This window comes from Ambystoma mexicanum, chromosome 6p (genome assembly GCF_040938575.1).
Source record: "Ambystoma mexicanum isolate Mex_15411 chromosome 6p, UKY_AmexF1_1, whole genome shotgun sequence".
Taxonomy (NCBI): domain Eukaryota; kingdom Metazoa; phylum Chordata; class Amphibia; order Caudata; family Ambystomatidae; genus Ambystoma; species Ambystoma mexicanum.
Genome location: NC_090935.1, coordinates 81,861,981 through 81,888,375, shown reverse-complemented (window position 1 = coordinate 81,888,375; position 26,395 = coordinate 81,861,981). Strand labels below are relative to the sequence as shown.

At 46.1% G+C, this 26,395-nt stretch overlaps 1 protein-coding gene across 1 annotated transcript in view; it reads left to right on the top strand.

Moving 5' to 3' along the window:
* Nucleotides 1–373: 373 nt before the first annotated feature.
* Nucleotides 374–26,395, top strand: part of LOC138510682 (vomeronasal type-2 receptor 26-like) — a 469,167-nt gene continuing 443,145 nt past the window's right edge. Inside the window, exons 1-2 of the mRNA XM_069626460.1 lie at nucleotides 374–414; nucleotides 1,207–1,498. Coding sequence (XP_069482561.1) covers nucleotides 374–414; nucleotides 1,207–1,498 — 333 coding nt within the window. The remainder of the gene's footprint in view (nucleotides 415–1,206; nucleotides 1,499–26,395) is intronic.

Genomic DNA, 26,395 nt, shown 5'->3' with positions numbered 1-26,395 from the left:
TTGTTGACTACATTTTCTCATGACTATATTTTTCTGGGGACATTTTCACATAGAACCAAGGCAACCAATGTCTCCATTGAATCACCAGGCGACCTGATGTGGGGCGGAACGATGGGGGAGCACTGTCTCCCGGCATGTTTCTCAGTTGTAAGTTGTGAGAGAGCTTTCCTTTTCCCCCGGTATGGGTCCCGTTTCAAAGTCTGGTGATCTGTCATCATACAAACTATTAAGATATGCAAGGAGTCTCATTATCCCTGAAAACTGACCAAAATATTGCTTCAGCCTCCCAAGAAAATCAGCTGAATTCTCTTTATATGTTTTTCATCAATAGAATTTCAATAAAAATGATGTAGAAGATTCTAGTACTAGATCTATGGACAATATTTTTGTAAAGCATGCTCCATCATCACTCAGGTAAGTCTTTAAGAAAATTGTATTCAAATTACATAGGATTCTCAGTAAATCCATAATATCTTACATGGCGGACCTGCTGGTGCCCAACACCCAGGTCCCATCCCTACAAATGACTAGTCTGGAACACTGAGTAGGGCATTCTACCATCAATAGCAATACCTATTCTATCAATGACACCACACCCACTCTGACATCATACACCTACTCAGAGAGAAACACATAAATCAGAAATAGCACACCCTCTCTCTTTCCCAAGCACCCTTGCTCAGTCATACAACACTCAACAGAGACACGTACACAGATTTTATTACACATTCATTCGTGCACACAAATTTTCCCTAAGAAACGGATTTTAACATCTTACACAATGATACATACCATATCATCTATCTCTATAACTACATTGCATAGCACCATTACCATCCATGGGTAATTTGTCACACACATACATACATCTTCACTAAACCTCATTCCACTTCTCAGTGCTCATAAATAAATATTTGTGGGCCCTATTAATTAATGAGGAGAAGGCCTCTGATATGTAGAAGGTTCAGTAAATTGGGCACATTTCACCTATGAAGATTGGTGAAACAAGACAGCACAATTTATGGGTCAAACCTCCTGATTAGGATGGTATTGAGCCAATACCCAGTGAAGAACACTTTTGTTGATGAACTTCTTGTGCATGCTTGCTATGATGGTGTATCCCACCGCCTGCTACTAGCTAAACTGAACTGACTAGATATGTGTCTTCTTTAACTTATTCAACATATCTAATCTTGTAACTTTCAGACCATCCTTCCGTTATCTTCGGCACCTCCTGGCTTTTGTCTTTGCCACAAAGGAGATCAACAACAACCCTGAAATCTTAGCAAACATCACACTGGGTTACATAATATATGACTCCTGCTTTAGTGTCACTAAAACTGTTCTGGGCACCCTGAGCATACTCTCAAACAAAGGAGAACCAGTTCCAAACTACAGCTGTCACAGGAAAAGTGTATTGGCTGGTTTCATTGGAGACATTTCATCAGTAACATCTTATGAAATAGCTCAACTTGTCAAACTTTACAAGTATGCACAGGTAAGGTGCTTTGAAATAATTAGGTTGTGTTCATAATGTATTATCGGCTGCAATCATCCAATCACTCTCAGGAGTGATGTTAACTATGTGACTATGTGGCTTAAGACATTATGTCAAAATATTTTTGGGGAAATTGGGGGCATCGCATAATGAAATAAGTAATGCCATACCTGGAAAGGTTAATTGAAAATGAATTAGCCAAAGTCTTTCTGTAGCAGGGTGATGCATTACACATCTTATTGGGAGACAGGTGTATGCGGGCACACAATACATGTCTTATGCCTTATTCATAACTTGACCCACCTATTAGCTGTCTCCAAACCTCACTATCGTGTGTTCAAGACCACTCCGGTGAGCCCCATTGTGAAGGTGATGAATGTAGGGAAATTTAGAAGGCTAGGACAGAGTCCCCAAATACCACTAAGGGAGAAAGACACAAGGTCATAGTAGCTGGCACACAAAAGGAAAGGCAGACAAAGGAATTCTGGTGTACAGTTATGTTTAGTTGTTATACTTCACTTTTCCTCTTGTACACCAGCAGGGATTTAAAACATTTCTTTAAAAAAAGGCAAAACACAAGACAATATATACAAATCAAACTAAGCCTAGTCCATACAGTGCACTGCATTAAAAGAAAACTATATATATACACCTTACTTCTGAGACAACCTAGCCAGGGCTGTCCCAGGGTTTCTGCTGCTGAAGGCTCTGGAATTCCGGCAGTAGTAGCAACAGTGTGCATGGGTCCAAATCCTCTTATTCTTATTTGGCCGGGCTACGCATGTCAGATGCAGCCCGGCGTTGTCTTCAGCATTGGGGGCCCCACACCACTATTCAACCTGCGCCATGTCTGCCAGGTGTGGCCCAGGGAGTTCTGGTAGGCCACCTGACAAGGGTGTGGCCCCTTTAATGTCTAAATAGTGCAGGAGTGCTAAACACATTGGGTGCTCCATGGCTGTGAGGAGCGTCATTCATTTAATGTGCCGGGCCGCAACGTAGCTGTTGGCCACCTGGGGGGGTGGCAGTGTTCACAGGTGTCCCCCTGCTAGTCAGGGGAGCGCCAGCATGAAGGCCCAGCCGGTGACAGTGTGGAGCACCTGAAAACCGTTAAGGGGTCTTTTCCATTATGAACACAGTGCTCCGCTCACGCCTCTAACGTTTTTTTTATTTTTTAGTAACCTGAAGCACCAAAACCAATTTCTTAAGGTAAGCGCCTCGATACCTCAGGGTTTTGCGCACTATATAAATAAACAAACAAATAAACAAGCAGAGTAAAGGGACCCCTGTCATGCTAGGGTACTTTACTCTAGCTTTTTTGCTTATGTTTCAGGATCCCAGGTACAGTTTCACACGCTGAGGATCTCCACCACATGCTGGTTACATTTATCCTAAGAAGCTTGGTGTATTGTCATTTACCTCTTGCAGCTCCTGCAAAATAAGGGGGCTAGACTTGTCTCCCTACTGAAGCTTTGGGATCCCATCACACCTGCCTTGAAAGCACTGCAATGACTTTCCTTAGAACTAAGAATACTCTTCAAACCTGTTAACAATGCTATTAAACAAAAACCTGCCAATTACTTTGCACTAAGCATCAGGAAGCGCACCCACATCAGGGACACACAATCTGCCTCACTACACCTAATGATCAACCCAAGCACAGCCATAAACAACAAGGTGGGCAGTGAAGGTGACATATGCTTTAGGCAGCAGTCCCTGCACCCTGACTCACCCTCAGAGATTCCTCATCCCTTACACTCCCAAATCTCAATCTTCTTCACTGACCGACTCTGAGAAACATGGACATGATAAACCTTGTGTCCAGGCTGAGAAAGGCTGAGACAGATCGGACACCTGATATGGACAAACAGAGCAAAACCCTTCCAGTTTAGTGTTGCAATTTTAATTCACCAACGGACATACACCAACATACACCCAGACATGCAGACATACTAGCACTCACATGTACACCATCCCATGGGCAGACATCCATTCACAAGCACATTTCTTACTCACACCCACGCATCATCACACTTATACCCACGCACCTGCTCATCAGCAAAAGTCACATACCCACACGTGAATCTCCTCACATATAAACATGCTCACTCTTAACAAGCACATTTCATAAATATGGACACACATAATCACACAGTTACGCACGCGCACATGGCAGGCCGCGAGATGCGGCTGGTGGAATGGAATGGGAGGGAAAGCATGAGGAGGGGTGGGTGGCTGGATGGAGACCAAATCAGTCACTCAAACTGAGGCTGCAATTGTTGTAACTTAAAAACTCATAAATAAAGTTTTTTTTTTTTTTTTAAGTACAACCAGGCCACAAAGGCTTTTTTGTAATAGGCACTTTCACTGTAAGTTATTTCCCTCAACAAGAAGTTAGAACCAAAAAGGTTACTATGTTCCCTAAATTCACTACCCAAACAATGAAGTAAAGGCTGGGTTTGAAAAGTAACCAATGTGTCAACACATAAGGGTGGTTACAATTTTGTTTTATCTATATTCGATTGTGTTAGATATAACAATACAATTTGTAAATAAGTTTGAGCCATATTCAAAAGAATATGGGTTGCGTATGGCAATGCAATGTACACATGAACATGAGCCAACATGTGTTTCTAGCCAACGGGGTCTTCCTCAGGGCTCTTCAATTTCAAAATCTCAAATAAAATGTTGAATTATAACTTTGGTGCCGTTAGTAAAAGGTGATTGAAAAGAACCGTTTGCAATAAAAGTATTAACCCCATTAAAAAAAAAAAAAGAAAACAATAGCATGTGAATAAATGATAATAAATCAAACCCAGTTCTTAATCAAATTATACAATGAGACAAGAGATAAGAATGTAGAAGTAAAGTAACTCCAAGACTGACATGTAGAGACATACATGGAGGAACAAAACAATAAGAAAAACATGGTCAGTTAAATAATAATATTACATCTTTCTTTCTTCACAAACATTCTCTCAACTTGCCCGTGGTAACTGTATATTATTTCACAAATTAACTCAGTGACGTTACACAGAATCCAAAAAACAAAGCCGGGGACAACACGGCACAGCTGTTGCTGCTCAAACAGTACCTGTTAGGAAAGATTTCATAATTGTAGGGAATTTTCCTTCCATGTGGCAACCCCTAAACTTTTTGCTATTGTTTTTGACCGTGTTCTTGACTTTGCCAGAGAAGTACAGGCTTCTGCCGCACTTCTCTGGGCTTTCGCTCCTTTCTTACGGGGAAACTGACATGCCCTTAAGACAGTCAGTACCGGGGAACGTGGTTTCCCGTAGTTTCTTTTATCGTGTCGCAGCTTTAGTGCAACACGACACAAGAGGGCACTGTAAGCTAAGTTACAGCTCTCTTGGGTCTCTAGCCTTCTACAGGCCCTAGATACTCTTTTAGGATGGTATTTGATCGGTGCAAGTCATTCAGGGACTGGAATGGTGGCAGCGATCGTATTGTTTATTTTGAGCTCCTTTTGGCGTTCTGAGCACGTTTTTGCACTGAACCCAAAATGGTGGCCTGGCTCCCAAAATGGCCAGGCCGCGAGGCTCCTTTGTCCTGTCCACTGTCCGTCTTGCTCCCTTCACCTTCCCCAGGTTCAGCGACCCGGGGCCTTCCTTATTTGGGCATGTACTTTCCCGCGAAACGTGGTTGCTTTCGCGGGCTTCTACATGTCGTTTGTGTGCCTCCAGGGTGTGGGCTGGGATGTCTGGTCCCAATACACATCCTGGGTGCCAGAGAGTCTAGGGTGGTGTGAATGCCTGGGACCACCGTGGTCCGTGATTGGTCCACGTATGGTATGTGTTTTGATGAGCGGATCTCCCATTGGTTCCCCTCCGTTTTGGCGCGAAGGGAACCGTGGATAAGAGGGGGCTGGAAACACCACTACCATGTCGATCTCCTGAGTTCTCACGAACGAAGGAATACAGGAGCCAAGTATCCTGCAACCAAGAGGCTGGACCGAGGAATCGCTGGTGACCCGCTGAAGGAATCCTCCTTTGCACTGCTGTCGTCCTGAGAGCCACTGTCCTCCTTTGATCGAACCAGAAGGCCTGTACTGGCGCTTCGACCTTTGGAATAGCAGGACCAGCTATTCCCGGCATCTTCAACCATCTCCTGCCAAGTAAGCCTTCGGAAGCGTCTCTGGGCCATCCAGTTGACTGACCAGCTTACAAAGGAGTTTGGCTCTGCAACCGCCGCCAGGTTGTGTTGTATTGCGAGTCCTTGTCCCTCTCCCACGCTTCGTGCACTTGGCGTTCCCAGGTCTGAAGGGAGGAGGGTTCATTTGGCTCGAATACACACGGCCGCTCCGTTGTCCTGTGCGGCAACAAAACTGTGCTGGTTTCGTCGATTGGGACGTCTTTTTGATCTACACGACTACAAAGCGTTCCCTGCTCTTCTGAACCTGCCAGCTGCTGAAACGAACGTGGAGAAGCCTGGGACTGCTTGCTTCGGGGACCGGTGAGTAGTATATCTAGGATCTGGTCACCCTCCTGCAGATCCCATTGCTTTTCCCTGCTGTGTAAAAACAGCACCCTTTTCGCCCGTACTCGCGCTCTGCTTCTGCCCGCTGTGGAGGCTGCGCTTGAGTTGCGGAACCTGTTCTTCTTCTGCTGTGCACTAACCCGAACTGCCTGACTTCCTCCGAAGAGCTTCCCCTTATGCCCGTTGGCACCGGCGTGGCAGGTACTTTGAGCACAAGGCTCCACTCTTCGCAGGGCTCGGACTTCCATCTAGTTAGGTGCCTATGAAGGCGAACTAAGTCGAAAGCATTATCGCACTGCCTGTTTTCCTTCCCTGGCAGGTGGACTACATATTTCGTGCTTTAAACGCTTGCGACTGTGTATTTGTATATATATTGTGTTGATATGGTATGTGTTGGTTTGATATTGTGATATTGTGATTTTCTCGCTACAGTCATTATTTTAAAGGCCTTAAAATAAATGTGTATCTATTTTTGATATAACAACTGTTTGGAGTAGTTTGTTAGCGCTCTTGCTTTGTGTGCTCATTGCGGGCCTTCAGTCACCCTCACCCCTCTTGAGACCTAGTCTTGACCGCCGCGATCGCTACCTTGATTGGTCTGGCTCGTCCAGAGGTTACCCTGTTCCAAGTAATTAGGTTGGCCTTCTGAACTTCTGCGCCACCAGGACAGAGTTCAGAAATCCGTCTTAACAAATTGGTGTACAGCGGTGGGATACGACTGAAGGTATCCAGTGTTGCGCTCGAACTAAGGCATTTCAGGTTATTCCAAACAGTACACGTAGTGAATTGTTATAGTATAACTTTAAAAAGGCCATAGTCCTGTCAAACAGTATGGAAACAAGTACGTTGTTAACTTTAAATGCTTCCAAATCAGAAACGCTGAAAAAGATGTGTGCAGAGAGAGGTGTTTCCTCTCAAGGCACGAAATTGGAAATGATCCAAAGAATCGTGGCGTGGCAAGAAGCGCAGCTTGACGCTATTACTTCTGAGGACAGTGCGGAAGGTGGTGGGGCTGCTCTCACTGGCAGAACCGACGGTTCTGCCGCCGCACTGATCCACCGCGACCACGAGGACAGGGAGGACGAGATGTCTAATGTTTCCTCTGCCAGTGCTGATGGGGAGGCTATGCTTGAATTCAAGAAGCAAGAGCTGCGGTTTAGGCAGCAGGAGCTTGAATTCAGCATAGCCAAACTAAAAATCGAACAGGCAGAAAAACAAAAAGACAGGGATCACCAGTTGGAACTGGCCAAGCTTCAGGTTGCAAATGGGTCCACGGGTCCTGGACATGGGTCTGGGGCCTCCTCTCATCCACGGTTTCCAAAAGATCTGCTCAGTGTGTATGAGGAACGGAATGACATTATGGACTGGCTGAATGCGTTTGAGTATGCATGCGAAGTTCAGAAAGTTGACAATGCTGATAAGATTGCGTGGTTGCTCAGTAGACTGCCCCATTCTGGCTGTAGTGCCATTATGGAGATGTCGAAGGCTGAGCGAGCTGATTTCGCAATGTTGAAGCAGACTCTCATTTTAAAGTTTGGGAAGACTCCGGCCCAATATTTAAAGCGTTTTCGAGAGTATAAGAAAAAGGAAGGTGGTACTTGGGTATCTTATGTCGCTGAATCCTTGAAAAACTTAACTGGCTGGGTCGAAGGCTATAAGGTTTCTACCTTCGACGGCATGATAAATCTTGTCATGCTGGAACACATTTTTGCTTCTTCTTCCCCGGAGCTTAAGCAGCATTTGGCCGATTCGAAGGAGATAGATCCTAAGAAGCTGGCCATTGCAGCAGACTTATGGGTGTCACATCGAGTGTCCCATAAGGACAAAACTCATCCTGGTAAGCAGGAGGAGGGGAAAAAGTCCAAAGATATGGAGGGTGGGGAATCTGCTAAAACTTCTTCCCAAAAGGGCCACAAAAAGAAAAACAAGGGTAAGACACAAGAGAACTCACAGGGTAGTGGAGGTGCGCCTCCGAAACAGAACTCTGGTTACAATAAGCCTCCCTACGTAAACAGACCCACTGGGGCTTGTTTTTCTTGTGGAGCAACTGACCATGTGAAGGGGGATCCCCGTTGTAAGGTTAGACCTTTGGGGGTCCACTCCGCTAATCTGGCCTTCTCCTCCTACGAGGAAGAAGAGATTACAGGAGCATCCTTCTCCTCAGACTCATTTCCCAGCGGAATAGAGGCTGAGGTAGTTTTAGTGTCCCTGGTTTCCTGGGAGCCTAAAGTCGCAGAGGCGTATGCTAGGATTCCGGATAATACCAAGCACTACTTTAAAGACAGTGTGCTGATCAATGGAGTGGATACTCCAGCTCTTAGGGATAGTGGGTGCAGTCGCACTGTAGTGGATTCTACCTTGGTAGACTCAGAGGAAGTTGCCAGAGCTACTCTGATGCCCACTAAGTTGGCTGACGGCCCCCTCCGTATGTTTCCCGTGATCCCTGTTAATCTTACTTTAAATGGTACAGCAGTCAGGATTCCAGTGAGCATTCAGAGAAACGTCCCGGGAAAGGTCTTACTAGGTAATGATCTCAGAGCTTTAGGGCTCGTAGGAGACACTGCCGAACGACCCTACACACGGTCTCAAGCACGGGCAGCATTGGCCAAGTCCAATACGCCGCCCCAGCCGAAGGGGAAACCCAAGGCGAAAGGAGTCTACAAGTCAAGACGGGGGAAAGAGAATATTCCCCCGAGCTCGCCTACCACTGCGGTGGAGGAAGTTGGTCGATCGCCCGAGCCTGACGAGGAGGTGGCGATGCCTGAAGTATTCGACCCCAACGATCATCCTGAACTAAAAGACTTGTTAGTTGAAGGAGGTCCTGATAGGGACGAATTCAGTAAAGGCCAACGCGAGTGCCCATCTCTGGAAGGCCTAAGGAGACAGGCCTGCTCCCAGCTTGAGGGTGAACCTCCTGGGAAGCATAGGATTTATTGGGAAGGTGGACTCCTGTATAGTGAGCCCACAGAGTCTACAGAAGGAGACCATAGGAGGTTGGTGGTTCCCCTTGCTGTTAGGCCCTTCCTCCTGCAGTTGGCGCATGAAGTTCCCCTTGCTGGTCACCTTGGTATGAAGAGGACCAAGCAAAGGTTATCCATGCACTTCTACTGGCCCAAGATGGGGGTGCAAGTAGAAAGTCACTGCAGGAGTTGCGCCTCCTGCCAGTTGTCTGGTAAGGTTGGCGCGACAATCCAAGCTCCGTTGGTACCGCTCCCAGTTGTGGGGGTACCATTTGAAAGGGTAGGGATCGACATCGTTGGTCCCCTTGACCCGCAAACATCCTCGGGCAATAGGTTTATCCTGGTGCTGGTCGACCATGCAACCAGGTATCCTGAGGCCATCCCATTGAAAACTGTAACTGCCAAGTCAGTTGCAAAAGCTTTACTCGGCATATTCACTAGGGTTGGCTTCCCTAAAGAAGTTGTGTCAGATCGTGGCAGCAACTTTATGTCGAAGTATATGCAGGCTATGTGGAAAGAATGTGGGGTCACCTACAAGTTCTCTTCTGCATACCACCCCCAGACCAATGGTCTGGTGGAGCGTTTCAACAGAACGTTAAAGAGCATGATTGGGGCTCTGGAGGAGCCCCAGAGAAGAAAATGGGATCTTCTTTTACCATGCTTGCTGTTTGCCTACCGAGAGGTACCACAGGAGGGTGTTGGCTTCAGCCCCTTCGAACTTCTGTTCGGTCATCCCGTACGGGGACCCTTAGCCATTGTCAAGGAGGGATGGGAGATGCCCACTCCCCCTGTTACTACCAATGTAGTTGACTATGTGCTAGGGCTCAGAAAACGGATGGTACTTCTGATGGGCTTGGCTAGTGATAAATTGAAGGCAGGGCAAGCGCTGGTGAAACATTGGTACGACCAGAAAGCTTCCCTCATCAACTTTACACCTGGTCAGCAAGTCCTGATCATGAATCCAATAAGGCCTCGCGCTTTACAGGACAAATGGTCAGGCCCTTACACAGTGGTGGAGCCCCTGGGTGAGGTAAACTATTTAGTGGACCTTGGAAGGCCTGGACAGGCTCCAAAAGTGTTCCACGTGAATAGGCTGAAGGCTTTCGTCCCAAGAGTCGAAATCGCAGCACTGCTACTGGCGTCAGACGTTGAGGAAGAGGAGTCAGAACCTCTCCCCGACCTGTTCCACAGCGGTCCTTCAGATAGCTCCATTGAGGGTGTCCGAGTGGCCCCTCACCTGACTTCTGATCAGCAGGCTGAGGTGAAAAGTTTGCTTCGGCAGTTTTCCCCCCTGTTCTCACAGTCGCCTGGTTTGACACCTTGGTGCAAACATAACATTGACACAGGAGACAGTGTACCTACCAAAGTAGGGGATACAGGATGTCGGATAAAGTACGGTCTTATATTAAGACCGAGGTCAACAAAATGTTAGACCTTGGGGTGATTGAACCCTCTAGTAGTCCTTGGTCCAGTCCTGTGGTTCTGGTTCCAAAGGCAGGCACTTCTGAATTGAGGTTCTGCGTGGATTACAGGGCTCTGAATGCTGTCACCAAGACAGATGCCCACCCCTTGCCTCGAACAGATGAGCTGGTGGATACTTTGGGTGCCTCCAAGTACCTCAGCACGTTTGACCTTACTGCTGGCTATTGGCAAATAGCTTTAGCAGAACATGCCAGGGAGAAGACAGCATTTTCTACTCCAGACGGCCTTTACCAATTCCGGGTAATGCCGTTCGGGTTGAAGAATGCACCTGCCACTTTCCAGAGGCTTGTGAATCATGTGTTGAATGGGTTGGACGAATTCTGTCTTGCATATCTGGACGATATAGCAGTTTTCAGTGCCACCTGGGAAGACCATGTGAAACACCTCGGGATTGTGCTCCAGGCTCTTCAGAAAGCCCACTTGACCATAAAGGCGAGTAAATGCCAGATTGGACAAGGCTCAGTGGTTTACCTTGGACATGAAGTAGGTGGAGGGAGGATACAGCCTCTACCCAGTAAAGTACAAGCAGTACAAGACTGGCCTACCCCCACTACGCAAACCCAAGTGAGAGCCTTCTTAGGACTCACGGGGTATTATCGGAATTTTATGGCAGACTATGGCACCATAGCTGCTCCTCTGACTGCCCTCACAACTCCGAAGAAACCCAAGAAGGTAACTTGGACCGACGAGTGTGAGAAGGCCTTCAATGGCTTAAAAGACTCCTTGTGCCAGGCCCCTGTGCTCAGGGCCCCTGATTATCAAAGACCTTTTATCGTGCAGACGGATGCCTCTGACACTGGGATAGGAGCTGTACTATCACAAGTAGATGAGAAGGGTAAGGAACACCCTATCGGTTTTATTAGTCGCCAGCTTAAGGACAGAGAGCTCAGATGGTCCACGGTGGAGAAAGAATGTTTCTCTGTTGTGTGGGCCCTAAGGAAGCTGAGGCCCTACCTCTATGGGACCCACTTCACTGTGCAAACTGACCATGAGCCCTTAAAGTGGCTAATGAACATGAAGGGAGAGAATCCAAAGTTGCTTAGGTGGTCCATAAGTCTACAAGGCTTCGACTTCACTATTGAGCATAGGCCAGGTGTCCAACATAGCAATGCTGATGGGTTGTCCAGAATGTTTAACCGACCTGAACAAGAAACTCATCCAGGGGTGGATTAGTTCCCCCTGTCCATAGTCTGGGAGGGGCGAGTGTTAGGAAAGATTTCATAATTGTAGGGAATTTTCCTTCCATGTGGCAACCCCTAAACTTTTTGCTATTGTTTTTGACCGTGTTCTTGACTTTGCCAGAGAAGTACAGCCTTCTGCCGCACTTCTCTGGGCTTTCGCTCCTTTCTTACGGGGAAACTGACATGCCCTTAAGACAGTCAGTACCGGGGAACGTGGTTTCCTGTAGTTTCTTTTATCGTGTCACAGCTTTAGTGCAACACGACACAAGAGGGCACTGTAAGCTAAGTTACAGCTCTCTTGGGTCTCTAGCCTTCTACAGGCCCTAGATACTCTTTTAGGATGGTATTTGATCGGTGCAAGTCATTCAGGGACTGGAATGGTGGCAGCGATCGTATTGTTTATTTTGAGCTCCTTTTGGCGTTCTGAGCACGTTTTTGCACTGAACCCAAAATGGTGGCCTGGCTCCCAAAATGGCCAGGCCGCGATGCTCCTTTGTCCTGTCCACTGTCCGTCTTGCTCCCTTCACCTTCCCCAGGTTCAGCGACCCGGGGCCTTCCTTATTTGGGCATGTACTTTCCCGCGAAACGTGGTTGCTTTCGCGGGCTTCTACATGTCGTTTGTGTGCCTCCAGGGTGTGGGCTGGGATGTCTGGTCCCAATACACATCCTGGGTGCCAGAGAGTCTAGGGTGGTGTGAATGCCTGGGACCACCGTGGTCCGTGATTGGTCCACGTATGGTATGTGTTTTGATGAGCGGATCTCCCATTGGTTCCCCTCCGTTTTGGCGCGAAGGGAACCGTGGATAAGAGGGGGCTGGAAACACCACTACCATGTCGATCTCCTGAGTTCTCACGAACGAAGGAATACAGGAGCCAAGTATCCTGCAACCAAGAGGCTGGACCGAGGAATCGCTGGTGACCCGCTGAAGGAATCCTCCTTTGCACTGCTGTCGTCCTGAGAGCCACTGTCCTCCTTTGATCGAACCAGAAGGCCTGTACTGGCGCTTCGACCTTTGGAATAGCAGGACCAGCTATTCCCGGCATCTTCAACCATCTCCTGCCAAGTAAGCCTTCGGAAGCGTCTCTGGGCCATCCAGTTGACTGACCAGCTTACAAAGGAGTTTGGCTCTGCAACCGCCGCCAGGTTGTGTTGTATTGCGAGTCCTTGTCCCTCTCCCACGCTTCGTGCACTTGGCGTTCCCAGGTCTGAAGGGAGGAGGGTTCATTTGGCTCGAATACACACGGCCGCTCCGTTGTCCTGTGCGGCAACAAAACTGTGCTGGTTTCGTCGATTGGGACGTCTTTTTGATCTACACGACTACAAAGCGTTCCCTGCTCTTCTGAACCTGCCAGCTGCTGAAACGAACGTGGAGAAGCCTGGGACTGCTTGCTTCGGGGACCGGTGAGTAGTATATCTAGGATCTGGTCACCCTCCTGCAGATCCCATTGCTTTTCCCTGCTGTGTAAAAACAGCACCCTTTTCGCCCGTACTCGCGCTCTGCTTCTGCCCGCTGTGGAGGCTGCGCTTGAGTTGCGGAACCTGTTCTTCTTCTGCTGTGCACTAACCCGAACTGCCTGACTTCCTCCGAAGAGCTTCCCCTTATGCCCGTTGGCACCGGCGTGGCAGGTACTTTGAGCACAAGGCTCCACTCTTCGCAGGGCTCGGACTTCCATCTAGTTAGGTGCCTATGAAGGCGAACTAAGTCGAAAGCATTATCGCACTGCCTGTTTTCCTTCCCTGGCAGGTGGACTACATATTTCGTGCTTTAAACGCTTGCGACTGTGTATTTGTATATATATTGTGTTGATATGGTATGTGTTGGTTTGATATTGTGATATTGTGATTTTCTCGCTACGGTCATTATTTTAAAGGCCTTAAAATAAATGTGTATCTATTTTTGATATAACAACTGTTTGGAGTAGTTTGTTAGCGCTCTTGCTTTGTGTGCTCATTGCGGGCCTTCAGTCACCCTCACCCCTCTTGAGACCTAGTCTTGACCGCCGCGATCGCTACCTTGATTGGTCTGGCTCGTCCAGAGGTTACCCTGTTCCAAGTAATTAGGTTGGCCTTCTGAACTTCTGCGCCACCAGGACAGAGTTCAGAAATCCGTCTTAACAGTACCATTAAATGATATAAAGACTGCATAGTTTCTAATGCTATTGTGAATACTTGTACACAATCTCTCATGTAAAAACAGTGCTCAATCTATGCCATTGGTTGATAAGCAATCTCCATACTGTACTGATGCTGCTATGCACGCTTGCCTACAATCCTCCCATTCAACAATACATAGGTATCAGTATTTTTCTCATGACATGCGAACAGTATCCTTATTGGTAAATATATGAATATATTTAATACTTGCATGTTAACTTACTGAATAGTGTTTGCAAATCTCTAATGGTCACTTTTGATTGAATCTGAACGCCTATTGGGGTACCTACTAATATATCAAGAGATTGGATCATTCTTAATTTACAAGAATCAAGTGTGATAGAATGCGAGTGTCAGTTAAAAGTTACAATCCTCAGTTATAGTACACCTTGCCAGGTGCCAGGGGAGTTGCTAGGTCTGGAAAAGACCCGGGGCTACGCTGATGTCGGAACTGTTGGGACTGGGGGCTAGCTAGTCTTTTGGCTGTAGCTCCTGAGATTCTATCCGGGGCTACAACCAAAAGACCAGGGGCTATAGCCCCTTTACCCCCCCCCTAGCAACGCCCCTGCCAGGTGCCTTTGCCAAAATCAGGAATTGCTTTGTCATCAGTGGAGGTGAGACTGAAAACATGATCTATAAACTGTAGGAAGAGCATTGCAATGAAATCGAAAAACCTATAGCATCTGGCCTTCAAGCTTTCCAGCAGCAACTTAGACCCACCCCCTAAATATGGACCTTTTATAAGAAAATATGCGCTGTCAGGAAAGGAAGGTTAGCAAAGAAGATGAGCTCACGTGGCCTTGGATAGCCCTGGGAAAGCACAGTGCATTGCTTCAGGAATGGGTCTGGGTGAGCCTGTCCATAGAACCATAAACCCATCATCATTCTCAGATGCACCTGCTGCACCAAATCAAGTCACTAGAATATTCTCAAAGTGTCTAGACTCACAGTAGCCGAGTGCACACCTGCTGACATCCACCAACCTGAACAGTCTGTAGATGTCATCCTTTGTACAGAGGTGTATTGATAGTAAGTCTGGACTCAGCCCTGATTCCCAGCACCGCGGCCCCGCTGCAGTGTCAGCAGCTGATAGTGGGGCTGCTTATTGCCAGTTAGCCGTACATCAGCTGCAGTCACATATAAATGTACCAGCAACCCTGATTGCCAGTGGCCTCAAAATTCTGTGTATTAGTTAAATGTCTACGTTGGAAAGAGTGGTTACAAACCTAAATGATAGAATATAAGAAAGAAGATTGAACTCTGGACCAAGATGAGGACTTATAGGGTGGGAAGGGGTTGGGGGCAGGTCGGGTGAGGCACGCAGGTGAGGAATGGCCCGAGTGAACGTTATTTCACAGACATAAACGGAAGAGGAAAGAGTTCTCTAGGGATCTGTTTGATTTTACAGCCCAAAAAAAGGGGGTTTGGAGAACACTGCCACTGTCCCTCATCGGAGGCACTCCCTGACCCTGTCAGGAAGTGCTCCCCCTAGGTTGGTGGTGAGGCACCGACTATCTAAAAGGGAAGGAAGACTTAACAATATGGCATCAAACAATAGCTCAATAAAAATCCAATCAGGAAGTGGCCCAAAACTGGTAGCCAATTATAACCCTGAATAGGCAAGAGCCACATTGCCTAGGGGAATTTAACATAGATGTATTAACCAACAGTCTGTTCTCAGTACGTATTTATGGGTCACTTGTGGATATTAAAACCAAGACCCCCTCATGGGGGATAAAAAATAAAACGCTTGCGCATGCCCTGTTACCATGAGCAAAAGCGGGTTAGTTCAGAGTCATGTATCTCAACACTATTCTAGGATATCGCCAGAGTAACACAAGGTCGACCAGTTTCAATGACTGCTACTGCTGATGTCATCTTCTTCAGGACCCAATCATTCGAACTTGGGTATTACTCAGTAAAAAATCTGCAGATCCGGATTCAGCATTCACACATAGGCTCAAGCTGCATTAAGCATTAAAGCACAGGGCTGTGGGGGGGGGGTCATTCATGACAGTGAAAAAACGTTGACAATGATGTGATGTCATCTTTGATGTCCTGGGTGTTAGTCTTAGCAGTACACAGTGGTGGCGCGAGTTGTCCCTTTAACAACGATTTATTCACTGAATTTCATAGGTTTTTAGTAGCGCAACTTAACCATAAACTCCCTTTAACAAAGTTTTTTTCACTAAATTTCATCGGTTTTTAGTAGCACAACTTAACAATAATGTTCCTGTAACAAAGTGTTTTCACTGAATATAGATATATAGAAAATGTAGATATATAGAAAATGTAAATCTTTACTACAATGCCCTTAATTTATATATACATAATATACAACATACTGAACCCCCTACATGCGCTAGTGGGTTTGATGTCCAGGGACCATGCACCTGTTCGCCGATGGACTCTGACAACATCAACACTATCCAAAAACTCAGGGGGTATCTCACATTGTTATATAATTCAAAAAAACACTGAACATGTTCAAAAAGCAGCACATAAACAAATTACATTCAATAATAAATAATGAGTGAAATTGTGTATATAAGACAGCTACAATCCAATTACATAGCATATGCAACATAATGGAATATACCAAAACACAATAAATATTCCTCCAACAGAAATACCTCACAGAAATTCCACAACACACATCAACAGGACACCTACACAGCAGTAACAGCAAAACTTAGCAATAAATTAGTAAGTACACCCCATTTATTGTATATATGTATAAACTTTCTGTATTATGTACACTAAAACTAATAATTTTTTTTTTTTTAAACAGAAATGTCTAGTATGTTGGAATGGCTGGAAGAAAATGTTCCTCAAAAGAAATGAGTGAAGACAGTGATACTGATGGTAGATACTACACTTTTCTATATAAGCCAATTAATAACCATTACTTTATGTATACTTAACACATTTTTATTTTAACAGAGCATAAAGACATTAAACGTAATATTCCAAGAGAGACATTAGAAGATCCTCTGAAACGAATGGAGCTAAAAATGGATCTGTTAATGAAAAATGTTATTCTTGTAAAAAACTTTGTGGAGGTCTGTATAAGAGAAAAAAATCAGATATCACTGTCCCACATGTACCTGTAGCCCCTCTCCATGTCACACCCAACTATCCCCAAAAACTCCCCAGCAAGAAAAACATTACAATGAGACTTCACTCCCTTCCTCCCCTACCATCCATCATGTCCAAACCCCTAATTCCCCTGTTTTTGTATCCATTTCTGCCTCCCCCTCTCTTACATAATTATTTTACTTTTATACAATAATAAAATATTAAGTGTGTTGTTAGTATATTCCTCTGTGTCTTGTTTTTTATAAAAAAAGGCAGTTAGGGTGTCCGCGGACAGCGCGACTATCTGGGATGTTCTCAATTAACCAAAATGAGGGTGTCCTAAGGACACTATACCTGTTTGTATTGTTGGCAGTCAAAATGGAGGTGTCCTTAGGACACACAAGATGTCTGCCTCTCCGCAACTAACCAAAATGGGGGTGTCCAAAGGACACTATACCTGTTTGCACTGTCCCCAATCAAGATGGGAGTGTCCTTAGGACATACAAGTTGTCCGCCTGTACGTAATTAACAAAATGGGGGTGTCCTAAGGACACTATACCTGTTTGAATTGGCCGTAGTCAAAATGGAGGTGTCCGCAGAACACTAAAGACGTCTGCATTTTTGTAGCTATACAAAATAAAGTGTCCTAAGAACATCCCCCCTGTTCACATTGTCCGTAACCAGAAAGAATATGTCCGTAGAACACATAGCACGTCTGCCTGTCTGCAAAGTTGTGATGCACATTTGTTTTCTTTGGGAACCTGAACACTGTCTGTAGAACACCCGCGTGCATGCGTAGCACTCCCTTTCCCCTACGAACATTGTGCCTGTCTGCAACTGTCCATCGCAAGTGTGTCCAATGTTTTATTAGTTCAGGCATGCATGTGTAGACCCGACCCCATGCATTTGGTGTCCTATGGACAGCCGTCCCATTTGCTAACATGTCCTCGACGTCATCATGTGACCGCACCCGCGCTAAGCGCAACAAACACTGTCCGGTCCCCCGGACACCTAAAAAGTGTTTTTTTATCAATCCAAAGGATTTTCCTGGGAAAGTTCGCCCTTGCACATGTCCCACATTATGTCCATGGCGATAAGCATACTTTATGTTTTTTTATCCCTTTCTTGGTGTTCAAAGTGTCCTGGGACAGTGCAGGTGTCCGCGGACACATCGAAAAATTGGAGGGCTGGGAATTGAAATTTAAATAGTGTGCCCCATTTACCCTTTGAGGTTGGCTCTGAAAAGAGCCTTTTTTTTGTTTTTTTTGCAGATGCTTCAGAAAAACCTTTTATTTTGTATTTGTTGTGTGTTTTTTTCCTTATTGTCCTCCAAAAATGTTCACATTTGCTTCTCCAAAGCAACCCTTCCAAAACAGCATGGGATTTCCCCAAAAAGATAATGACATGCCATCTTCCTTAAAGTAATCAACATTACCAGAGTCAATGTTGTCATTGTTGCAAAACAACATGTCAGCTCTAGTCATAAAACCAAACATGCCTCGTTTGTCTAAGCACCTAGCAACATTTTGCTGAGGACAAAAAACATAACTATTGTCCCATATATCCCTAGGTGTCAAACCAGAAAAAATAACCTTGGCATTTGGAAGTACTTTCATGACTGCCTGAACCAAGTTTTCCAGATCTTGCAACAAAGTAGGGGCACTGATGTAGCCCAAAATCAAAGCACCACAGTGTAGGACAACTACATGTGGACTATTACACTTAGCCATATCCTGACAAACTACTAGCATTGTCTGCAAATTCAAATCAGGCACAGTGCTCCACACCACCTCCACTCCTTTTGTGTCAAAATGGTTAGCCACATTCCTAGATTTAGCATACTGCTCCAAACCATTCACAAACATATCTCCAACCACCAACATCCTGACTTTCTGCACCTCCGCCATCTTCACTACACAAAGCCTCTTTCAATCCGAAGCAGAACCTCAACACCTGATTGGCTCATCCTCAAAATACACTCCCACTTCATGCTTGGAAACCCTCGATGTGGCATGTCCTGTCTGCGAACAGCCGCGCTGTCCGCAGAGCACGTAAGTAACACTGGGCAGCCCTTCTACCCTTTCCACTTCACCTCTGCACCATTACATCATTGGATACTGTTCAGCAGTCACACAACCATACATCTCTTGTATAAATGCATATAAACAGAGTAACTACCACTTACCCTGTGTAACCTGTAAAATAAGCTTACTGTCATGTCTCCCATCTGCTATGATCAAGTGTCACTTATAAAGTTGTCTGCTCTCCAAATTTTTATTTACCCATATTATTAAATGCAATGCGCAAACTGTTATTATCTTCATTCATTCTATCATTTCTATAACCACTGCCAGGTATTTAACCACATTTCAACCATGATAGCATTTAATGCATTATAGTGCATAAGATGCACATACAATTTCCTTTCTATATATTATGCATATGTCACATACATTCTATCATTTCAACTTCCGTTACAAATGAATATTGTTATTGTTATTGTTATTGCTATTGTTATTTTGCATTTATATAGCGCCTTATATACCATTGGTATGGTCTGAAGGCGCTGGTAGGTTGAACGCCCTTAGGAACCGAAGTTCAGATCAGTAGAGAGAATAGCGAGAGTCAAAAAGGTGCGTGTGAGCACCGGGTATGTGTGTAGCTTGTGCGGTATCCGTGTAATAGCTGCTTTTTAGCGGTAGGTGTGGTGGTTGAGAGATCAGGAGTATGTGTTAGTTCCGGCCGGGTTTATCCAGGCCGGATGTGGCTGCGTTATGCCTGAGGAGAACACCTGGCTGGGGGGTGTGTAACCAGCAGTGATTACTTGAGCGGCGGATGTTGGTGTGAGTTATACCAAATGGTGTCATAGTATCTCTGTGTTCTAGTTGAGTGGTGATGTAAAGTAGAGAGTAAGCCTGGTGGTGTGATATGATGGGTTATATGCTCTTTCCAACGTTCTCTGCATTCTAAACCATACTATATACGTCATGCAATTCTATGCGCTCCAGTCCGTTCCATGCACTCCTATCCACTCCATGCATCCCAGTCTGCTCCATACACCCGGTCGGTGCCACGTACTTATGCATTCCAGCTCGTGCTCGGGTCTGCTCCGTGCGCTCCAGTCCGCATGCGTACTGGGGTCGGCTCGGCCCCCTGCATGTACTTTTGTCTGCCCCATGGATGTACTCTTGTGTGCCCCAAGCATGCATTTTTGTCTGCGCCATGCATGCACTCCTGTCTATCCCACTCATGCACTCCTGTCTGCCCCATGCTCTACGCATTTGGCAGCTCTATGTATTCATCTATTCTACGCACTCATCAGTATTTGATGCAATCTGTGCTTGTTCGTTCTACGATCTCGTCCGCTCTATGCAACACGTTTGTTCACTCGGGCACTCGTTCACTCCGGTATTCATCTGTTTTATGCCCTTACATGTATTATGCATTCACCTGTTTTACGCACTCATCCCCTCTACGCACTCGCCCTCTCTACGCACTCGCCCCTTCATCCGCTTTTAGCACTCGTGCTCTACACGCATTCACCAGCAATATCTTGTTCTATATATCCCTCCCTACACTCATCTGTTCTATACCTTCATCCGTTCTGAGCACTCATCCTCACTGAACACTTATCCACTCTTCCACTCTATCCATTCCTCCACTCTATCCAAGTAATCCACTCTATCCGCTCTATCCACTCATCCGCTCTATACACTCATCCGCTCTATACACTCATTCGTTCTATCCACACATCCACTCTGTACATTCGCCAGGTCTGTACAATAATCTGCTCCAGCGATCTACATGCTCTCCGCACTTCCATATTCATCCGTTATCCACACTCATGTGCTCTGCATACTCATCCGCTCCACATACTGATCTGTTCTACACACGTATCCGGTTTACGCTCATCCGTTCTGGACATTCATCTGTTTTACGCTGTTCTTCCACTCAAGCATCTTCCACTCAGCTCATTCCTTTGTTGCACCTGTTTTATCCATTCTAACTAATTCATCAAGCCATTCAATTTGTTTACTCCGCTTGTATTCTGTTCATTTTACGGTGTTTTAAAATATGTTTACTGTTTCCGTATGATTTACTCTTATTAACAGTTTCACTGCTTTGATCCACTTTATTTGTTTAATTCTGTTTGCCCTTCTAGTTTAAATTAGGGGTTATTAGCTGTTAGTTTCTCGCATCAGGTGGTTTGATGGATTGGTGTCTTTGAGTTGATGTTGGTCTGTTTGGGTTAGTTTGGTACGGGTTGGTTTTAGGGGAAAAGCCAGGTTTTCAGGAGTTTGCGGAAAGACATTAGATCCTCAGTTAGGTGGATGTGGGGTGAGAGTGAGTTCCATAGCGTGGGGGCCAAGGCTGAGAATGATGATCCGCCTAACCTGATTAAGTTTGTCTTCGGTATGACTAGGAGACCGGCTGAGCTTGATCTTAGGGTGCGTGGGGGGCGGTAGGGTTTTAGCTTGTCTTGGAGATATTGAGGCCCAGTTTTATGCAGTGCTCGATGGGAGATGCACATGGTTTTGAAAGTGGCCCTTCGGGCTACTGGAAGCCAGTGCAGCGTCTTAAGGGCTGGGGAGACGTGGTCTCTTGGGCCGAGCGCAAGTAGCAATTTGGCTGCCGCGTTTTGTGCCCTTTGGAGCTTATTCAGTTGGTATGCGTTGGTCTGAGGTATAGGGGGTTTGCGTAGTCCAGTCTTGATATAACGATTGATTGGACCGCAGAGACTCTGTTGGGAAAGGAGAGATATGGAAAGATGCGCCTAAGGGTTTTAAGGTGGTAGTGGCAGGACTTTGAGACGTTGTTGACTTGGCGCGAGAGTGTTAGGTCAGAGTCAAGGGTGCATCCAAGATGTTTCACTGAGTTGGAGGGGGTCGGTGAGTTGCCCATGGCGGATGGCCAGGGTAGTGGGTGTGGAAGGAGTTTGGAGTTGCCACATACCATGATTTCTGTTTTGGAGGGGTTTAACAGGAGGTGCCTTTGGGTCATCAAGAGTTCTATGTCGAGGAGGCAGGAGGCTAGGTCAGGTCGGGAGTTGGGTTTTGAGTTCAGGAGTTTTAGAATTAGTTGAGTGTCGTCGGCATAGTTGTAGCACAGGATATTGTGCGAGCGAATTATTGGTGGGAGGGTGATCAAGTAGAGATTGAACAGGAGGGCGGATAGGCATGCTCCTTGTGGGACTCCCGTGTCGACTGGTCGGGCTTGGGAGGTATAGGTGGAGAGTATCGTTATTTGGTACCGGTCTTTGAGGAATGAAGCTATCCATTTAAGAGCGGTTCCACAAATTCCTAGGGAGTGCAGGCAGTCTAGGAGGATTGAGTGATTGATTGTGTCAAAGGCGGCGGATAGGTCAAGAAGGATTAGTGCTGCGCATCCCACGGAGTCTGCCGTCATTTTGAGGTCATCCCAAATTGAGGTTAGGGTGGTTTCAGTTCCGTGGCGAGCTCTGAAACCTGATTGAGCGGGGTCTAGGAGGTTGTTGGCTTCGACAAAGGCATTTAGTTGGGAGTAGACAGTTCAGTCAATGAGTTTGGCAAGGAATCTGGTGTTTGAGATGGGGCGGTAGTTTTTGGGCTTGAGAGGGTCGAGGGAAGGTTTTTTAATTATAGGTTTGACATGAACCGTTTTGAATGCGTTGGGAAAGATACCGGAGGAGAGGGAGGCATTTATGATGGATCTTGCATGCTCTCCTGCGCAGGTAGAGGCAAACATTTCCTTTAGGGTTGTGGCTGGGCAAGTATCCAGCGGCGAGCCAGATGGTTTGCGGGCAGATAGAAGTTTGAGAAATTGTTCTGGTGATATTGGACTAAACGATTTGAACGTTGATTGCGTAGTGGTCGCAGCCGGTGGGCCGGCTGGTATGGGGGGAGAATTGCTCGGTGGATGTAAGAGAGCTAATTTGGTGGCTAGTGTATTTGCTCTTTCAAGAGCTGTGGTGTAAAAGTGAAGGGAGAGTGAGTCACACAGTGATTGTGAGTGAGTCAGGACGGTCGTGTTGCAAGCCGGATTGGTGAATTCGGAGATGATTTTGTGGAGTTCTTTGCTTGGGTTTTTGCAGTTTAGGATTCGGGAGTTGTAGTGGGCTTTTTTTGCTTTCCGGATTTCGGCCTTGTACTGATAAAGGTGTCGGGCCAAGGTGGCCCTGTTCACCTGGGTTTTGTCTTTCTGCCATTGGCGTTCTAGGTATTTATATAGTTGTTTAGTGATTTTCAACTCAGGAGTGAACCATCTGGTGAAGAGGCCACGGCGGGATGATGGTTTGCAGGAGGGGGTGAGCTGCATCAGAGATGCGTTGAGCCATGAGTCAAAGGCGTAGGGGGTTAGTTGTTTGTTGAGTTCGCAGGTAGGTGGTGGAGACTGGAGGAGTGCGTCGACTAGGTCCGGGAGGATTGATAGTTTTTTCCAGCATTTACGTAGATTTGGAGGTTCAGATTCGAGTACGGGAAGGGGGTCGGGTGAGTGAATGGCGAACGAGAGAATGAAGTGATCGGACCAGAGGATAGGGCTGGGGGGATTTAAATGAATTAGGGTGTTGGAGTTAAAGATGGCATCAAGAGTGTGTCCTTTATAGTGAGTCGGGCCGTTTATGTGGGGTTGGATGTTAATTGCGTCCAAACCATCTACCAGAGAGTGTGTCATAGGGTTGGTGGTGATGTCGAGCCATATGTTGAAGTCTCCAAGAAGGGTGAGGTTGGGGTGGTTCAGTTGAAGGGTGGCAATAGAGTTGCAGAGGTTGTTTGCGAAATGTCTATCGTAGCCAGGGGGCCTGTAGATTATTAGGAAGCTGTATGAGATCGACGGGGAGAGGGATAGTCTCACGAGGAGAGATTTGCAGAAAGGAATGGAAGGTTGGTTGTCGATGATTGAGGTGTGGAAGGGAGACTTGAAGATGAATGCTACTCCCCGTCCTCTGGGGGGACGGTTCAGTGGGAGGAGGGAGTAGTCAGGAGTGAAGGCTTCATTAGCGATTGAGGCGAAGTCGTCAGAGAACCAAGTTTAAGTGATAAAAAACAGGTCTGGTTTGTGAGAGTCGAGGAGGTCAAAGATGCAGTGACTGTTTTTCGCTACGGATCAGGCATTAAATAGGATGCAGTTTACATCGGCAGGCGAGGTTGGTCTTGGAGCTGGAGCAGAAGGTGGTGGTGGTGGTGGCGGAGAGAGAGGAGATTGGGGAGGGAGGGGGTAGGGGGGTGATGCTCGATGGGAATAGAGGGCGAGCGGAAAAATTACAGGGTTTTGGGCGGGATTGGGTGGCTGCGTGTGTTAGGATGATCGGGTTTGGTTTGGGGGATGTGAAGGTGGGGTGTGGGTGGTTAGGAGTTTCAGTTGCAGTTGCTGAGAAATCGAGGGAGAGGGGTTTTAGAAAAAGGGAAGCCACGGGGGAAAGAGATGAATGTGGGAATGAGGTGGTGGGTCGAGAGAGGGGAGGTGAGGAGTGCGGAGAGATTGAGGGGGACCAGGTACGTTTCCTCTTTAGTTTCTTTGTAGCGATTGGAGTGTGAGAGTGGGTAGGCGGATCAGAGGGAGAGAGGTATGCAGTTTCGGTTCTTGCTAGGGCTAAGCGTGCAGTTTTTAGGGAGGGGAAAGGGTGCGGTCGGGGGTAAGGTGGCAGGGGTTTGTGGGCAAGGTGGGGGGTGGGTGATTGCAGGGTGGGGTGTGCCAGGTATGATAGCGAGGGGAGCGGGCTTGGTTACCATTCGCTGGTCGGTTGTGGGGTTCGGGGGAGGAGTGGTCTTAGGGTGGTTGGCACGCCATCGTGCCCCTCTGGCTTGGTGTTTGGAGAGGGGAATGGTAGGGAATGCGAAGGGGGGTGGGTTGATTTGGGCAGGGGGGCGGGAGGGAAGGCAGATGGGGGAATTGTAGTTCTAAATTCAGTGGGGGCACATTTTTTAGGCACAGTTCTAAGTTCACTTTGCTCCGGGATGATATTAGACTATTAGGTGCACTACTCGGTTCGGCTGTACACAGAGGTGTTATTGGGCTATTAGGTGCTTATTAGGTACACTTCTAGGTTCAACTGTACACAGCGATGATATAGGCTATTAGGTACAATTAGGTACACTTCTAAATTCAATTGCACACAGAGATGGTATTAGGTCTACCTCTAGATTCAATTTTGTATAGAATTGTTATTAGGTCTATCTCTAGATTCAATTTTGTGTAGATTGATTATTAGACTATTAGGCACACTTCTCTCAATTCTACTTATACAGGGAGGGTATTAGGCATGATTCCAAAATCAGCTTTGTACAGAGAGGTTATTAAGGAGATTAGTCGATTCAACCAGGCACAGAATTAGACTAATAGGACATTGGGCCAACTTCCAATTCAACTTTCACACAGATGCTATTGGGCACACTTCTAAATTCGACTTCTAAATGCGCTTCTAAATTCAACTTTCACATAGAGTCTATTGAGCACACTTCTAAAATTCAACTTTCTCAGAGAGTCAATTGAGCACACTTCTAAATTCAGCTTTGCACAGAGGTATTATAGGGCACACTTCTAAATTCACAGAGGGGCTATTGGGCATACTTCTAATACGACTTTCAATGAGCGGGTATTGGCCATACTTCTAAATTCAACTTTGCATAGTGGTGTTACAGGGTGCACTTCTAAAATTCACATAGGGGCTATTGGGCCCACTTCTAAGTTCAAACTTTCACAGAGGGGCAATTTGGACACTTCTAAATTCAACTTCTAAATGCACTTTAAATCCAACTTTCACCTAAAAGCTATTGGGACACTTTTAAATGCAGCTTCTAATGCACTTCTAAATTCAACTTTCACAGAGAGTCAATTTGGCACATTTTAAAATCAACTTTCATAGAGGGGCTATTGGGCACACTTTAAAATCAACTTTCACAGAGGGGCAATTTGGTTACTTCTTAATTCAACTTCTAAATGCACTTTAAATCCAACTTTCACCTAAGGCTATTGGGACACTTTTAAATTCAGCTTCTAATGCACTTCTAAATTCAACTTTCACAGAGAGTCAATTGGGAACATTTTTAAATCAACTTTCGCAGAGGGGATATTGGGCACACTTCTAAATTCAACTTTCACAGAGGGGCAATTGGGACACTTCTAGATTCAACTTCTAAATGCACTTCTAAGTCCAGCTTCTAATGTACTTCTAAATTCTACTTTCACAGAGAGTCTATTGGGCACACTTTAAATCAACTTTCACTGAGAGTCTATTGAGGCATACTTTAAATCAACTTTCACAGATGAGCAATTGGGCACACTTCTTAATTCATCTTTCACAGAGGGGCTATTGGGCCCACTTCTAAATTCAACTTTCTCAGAGAGGCTATTGGGCACAACTTCTAAATACACACATATGCTATTGGGCACAACTTCTAGATGCAACTTTCTCATAGAGGCTATTGGGCACAACTTCTAAATGCAACTTTCTCAGAGAGGCTATTGGGCACAACTTCTAAATACACACATATGCTATTGGGAACAACTTCTAAGTGCAACTTTCTCAGAGAGGCTATTGGGCACAACTTCTAAATACACACATATGCTAT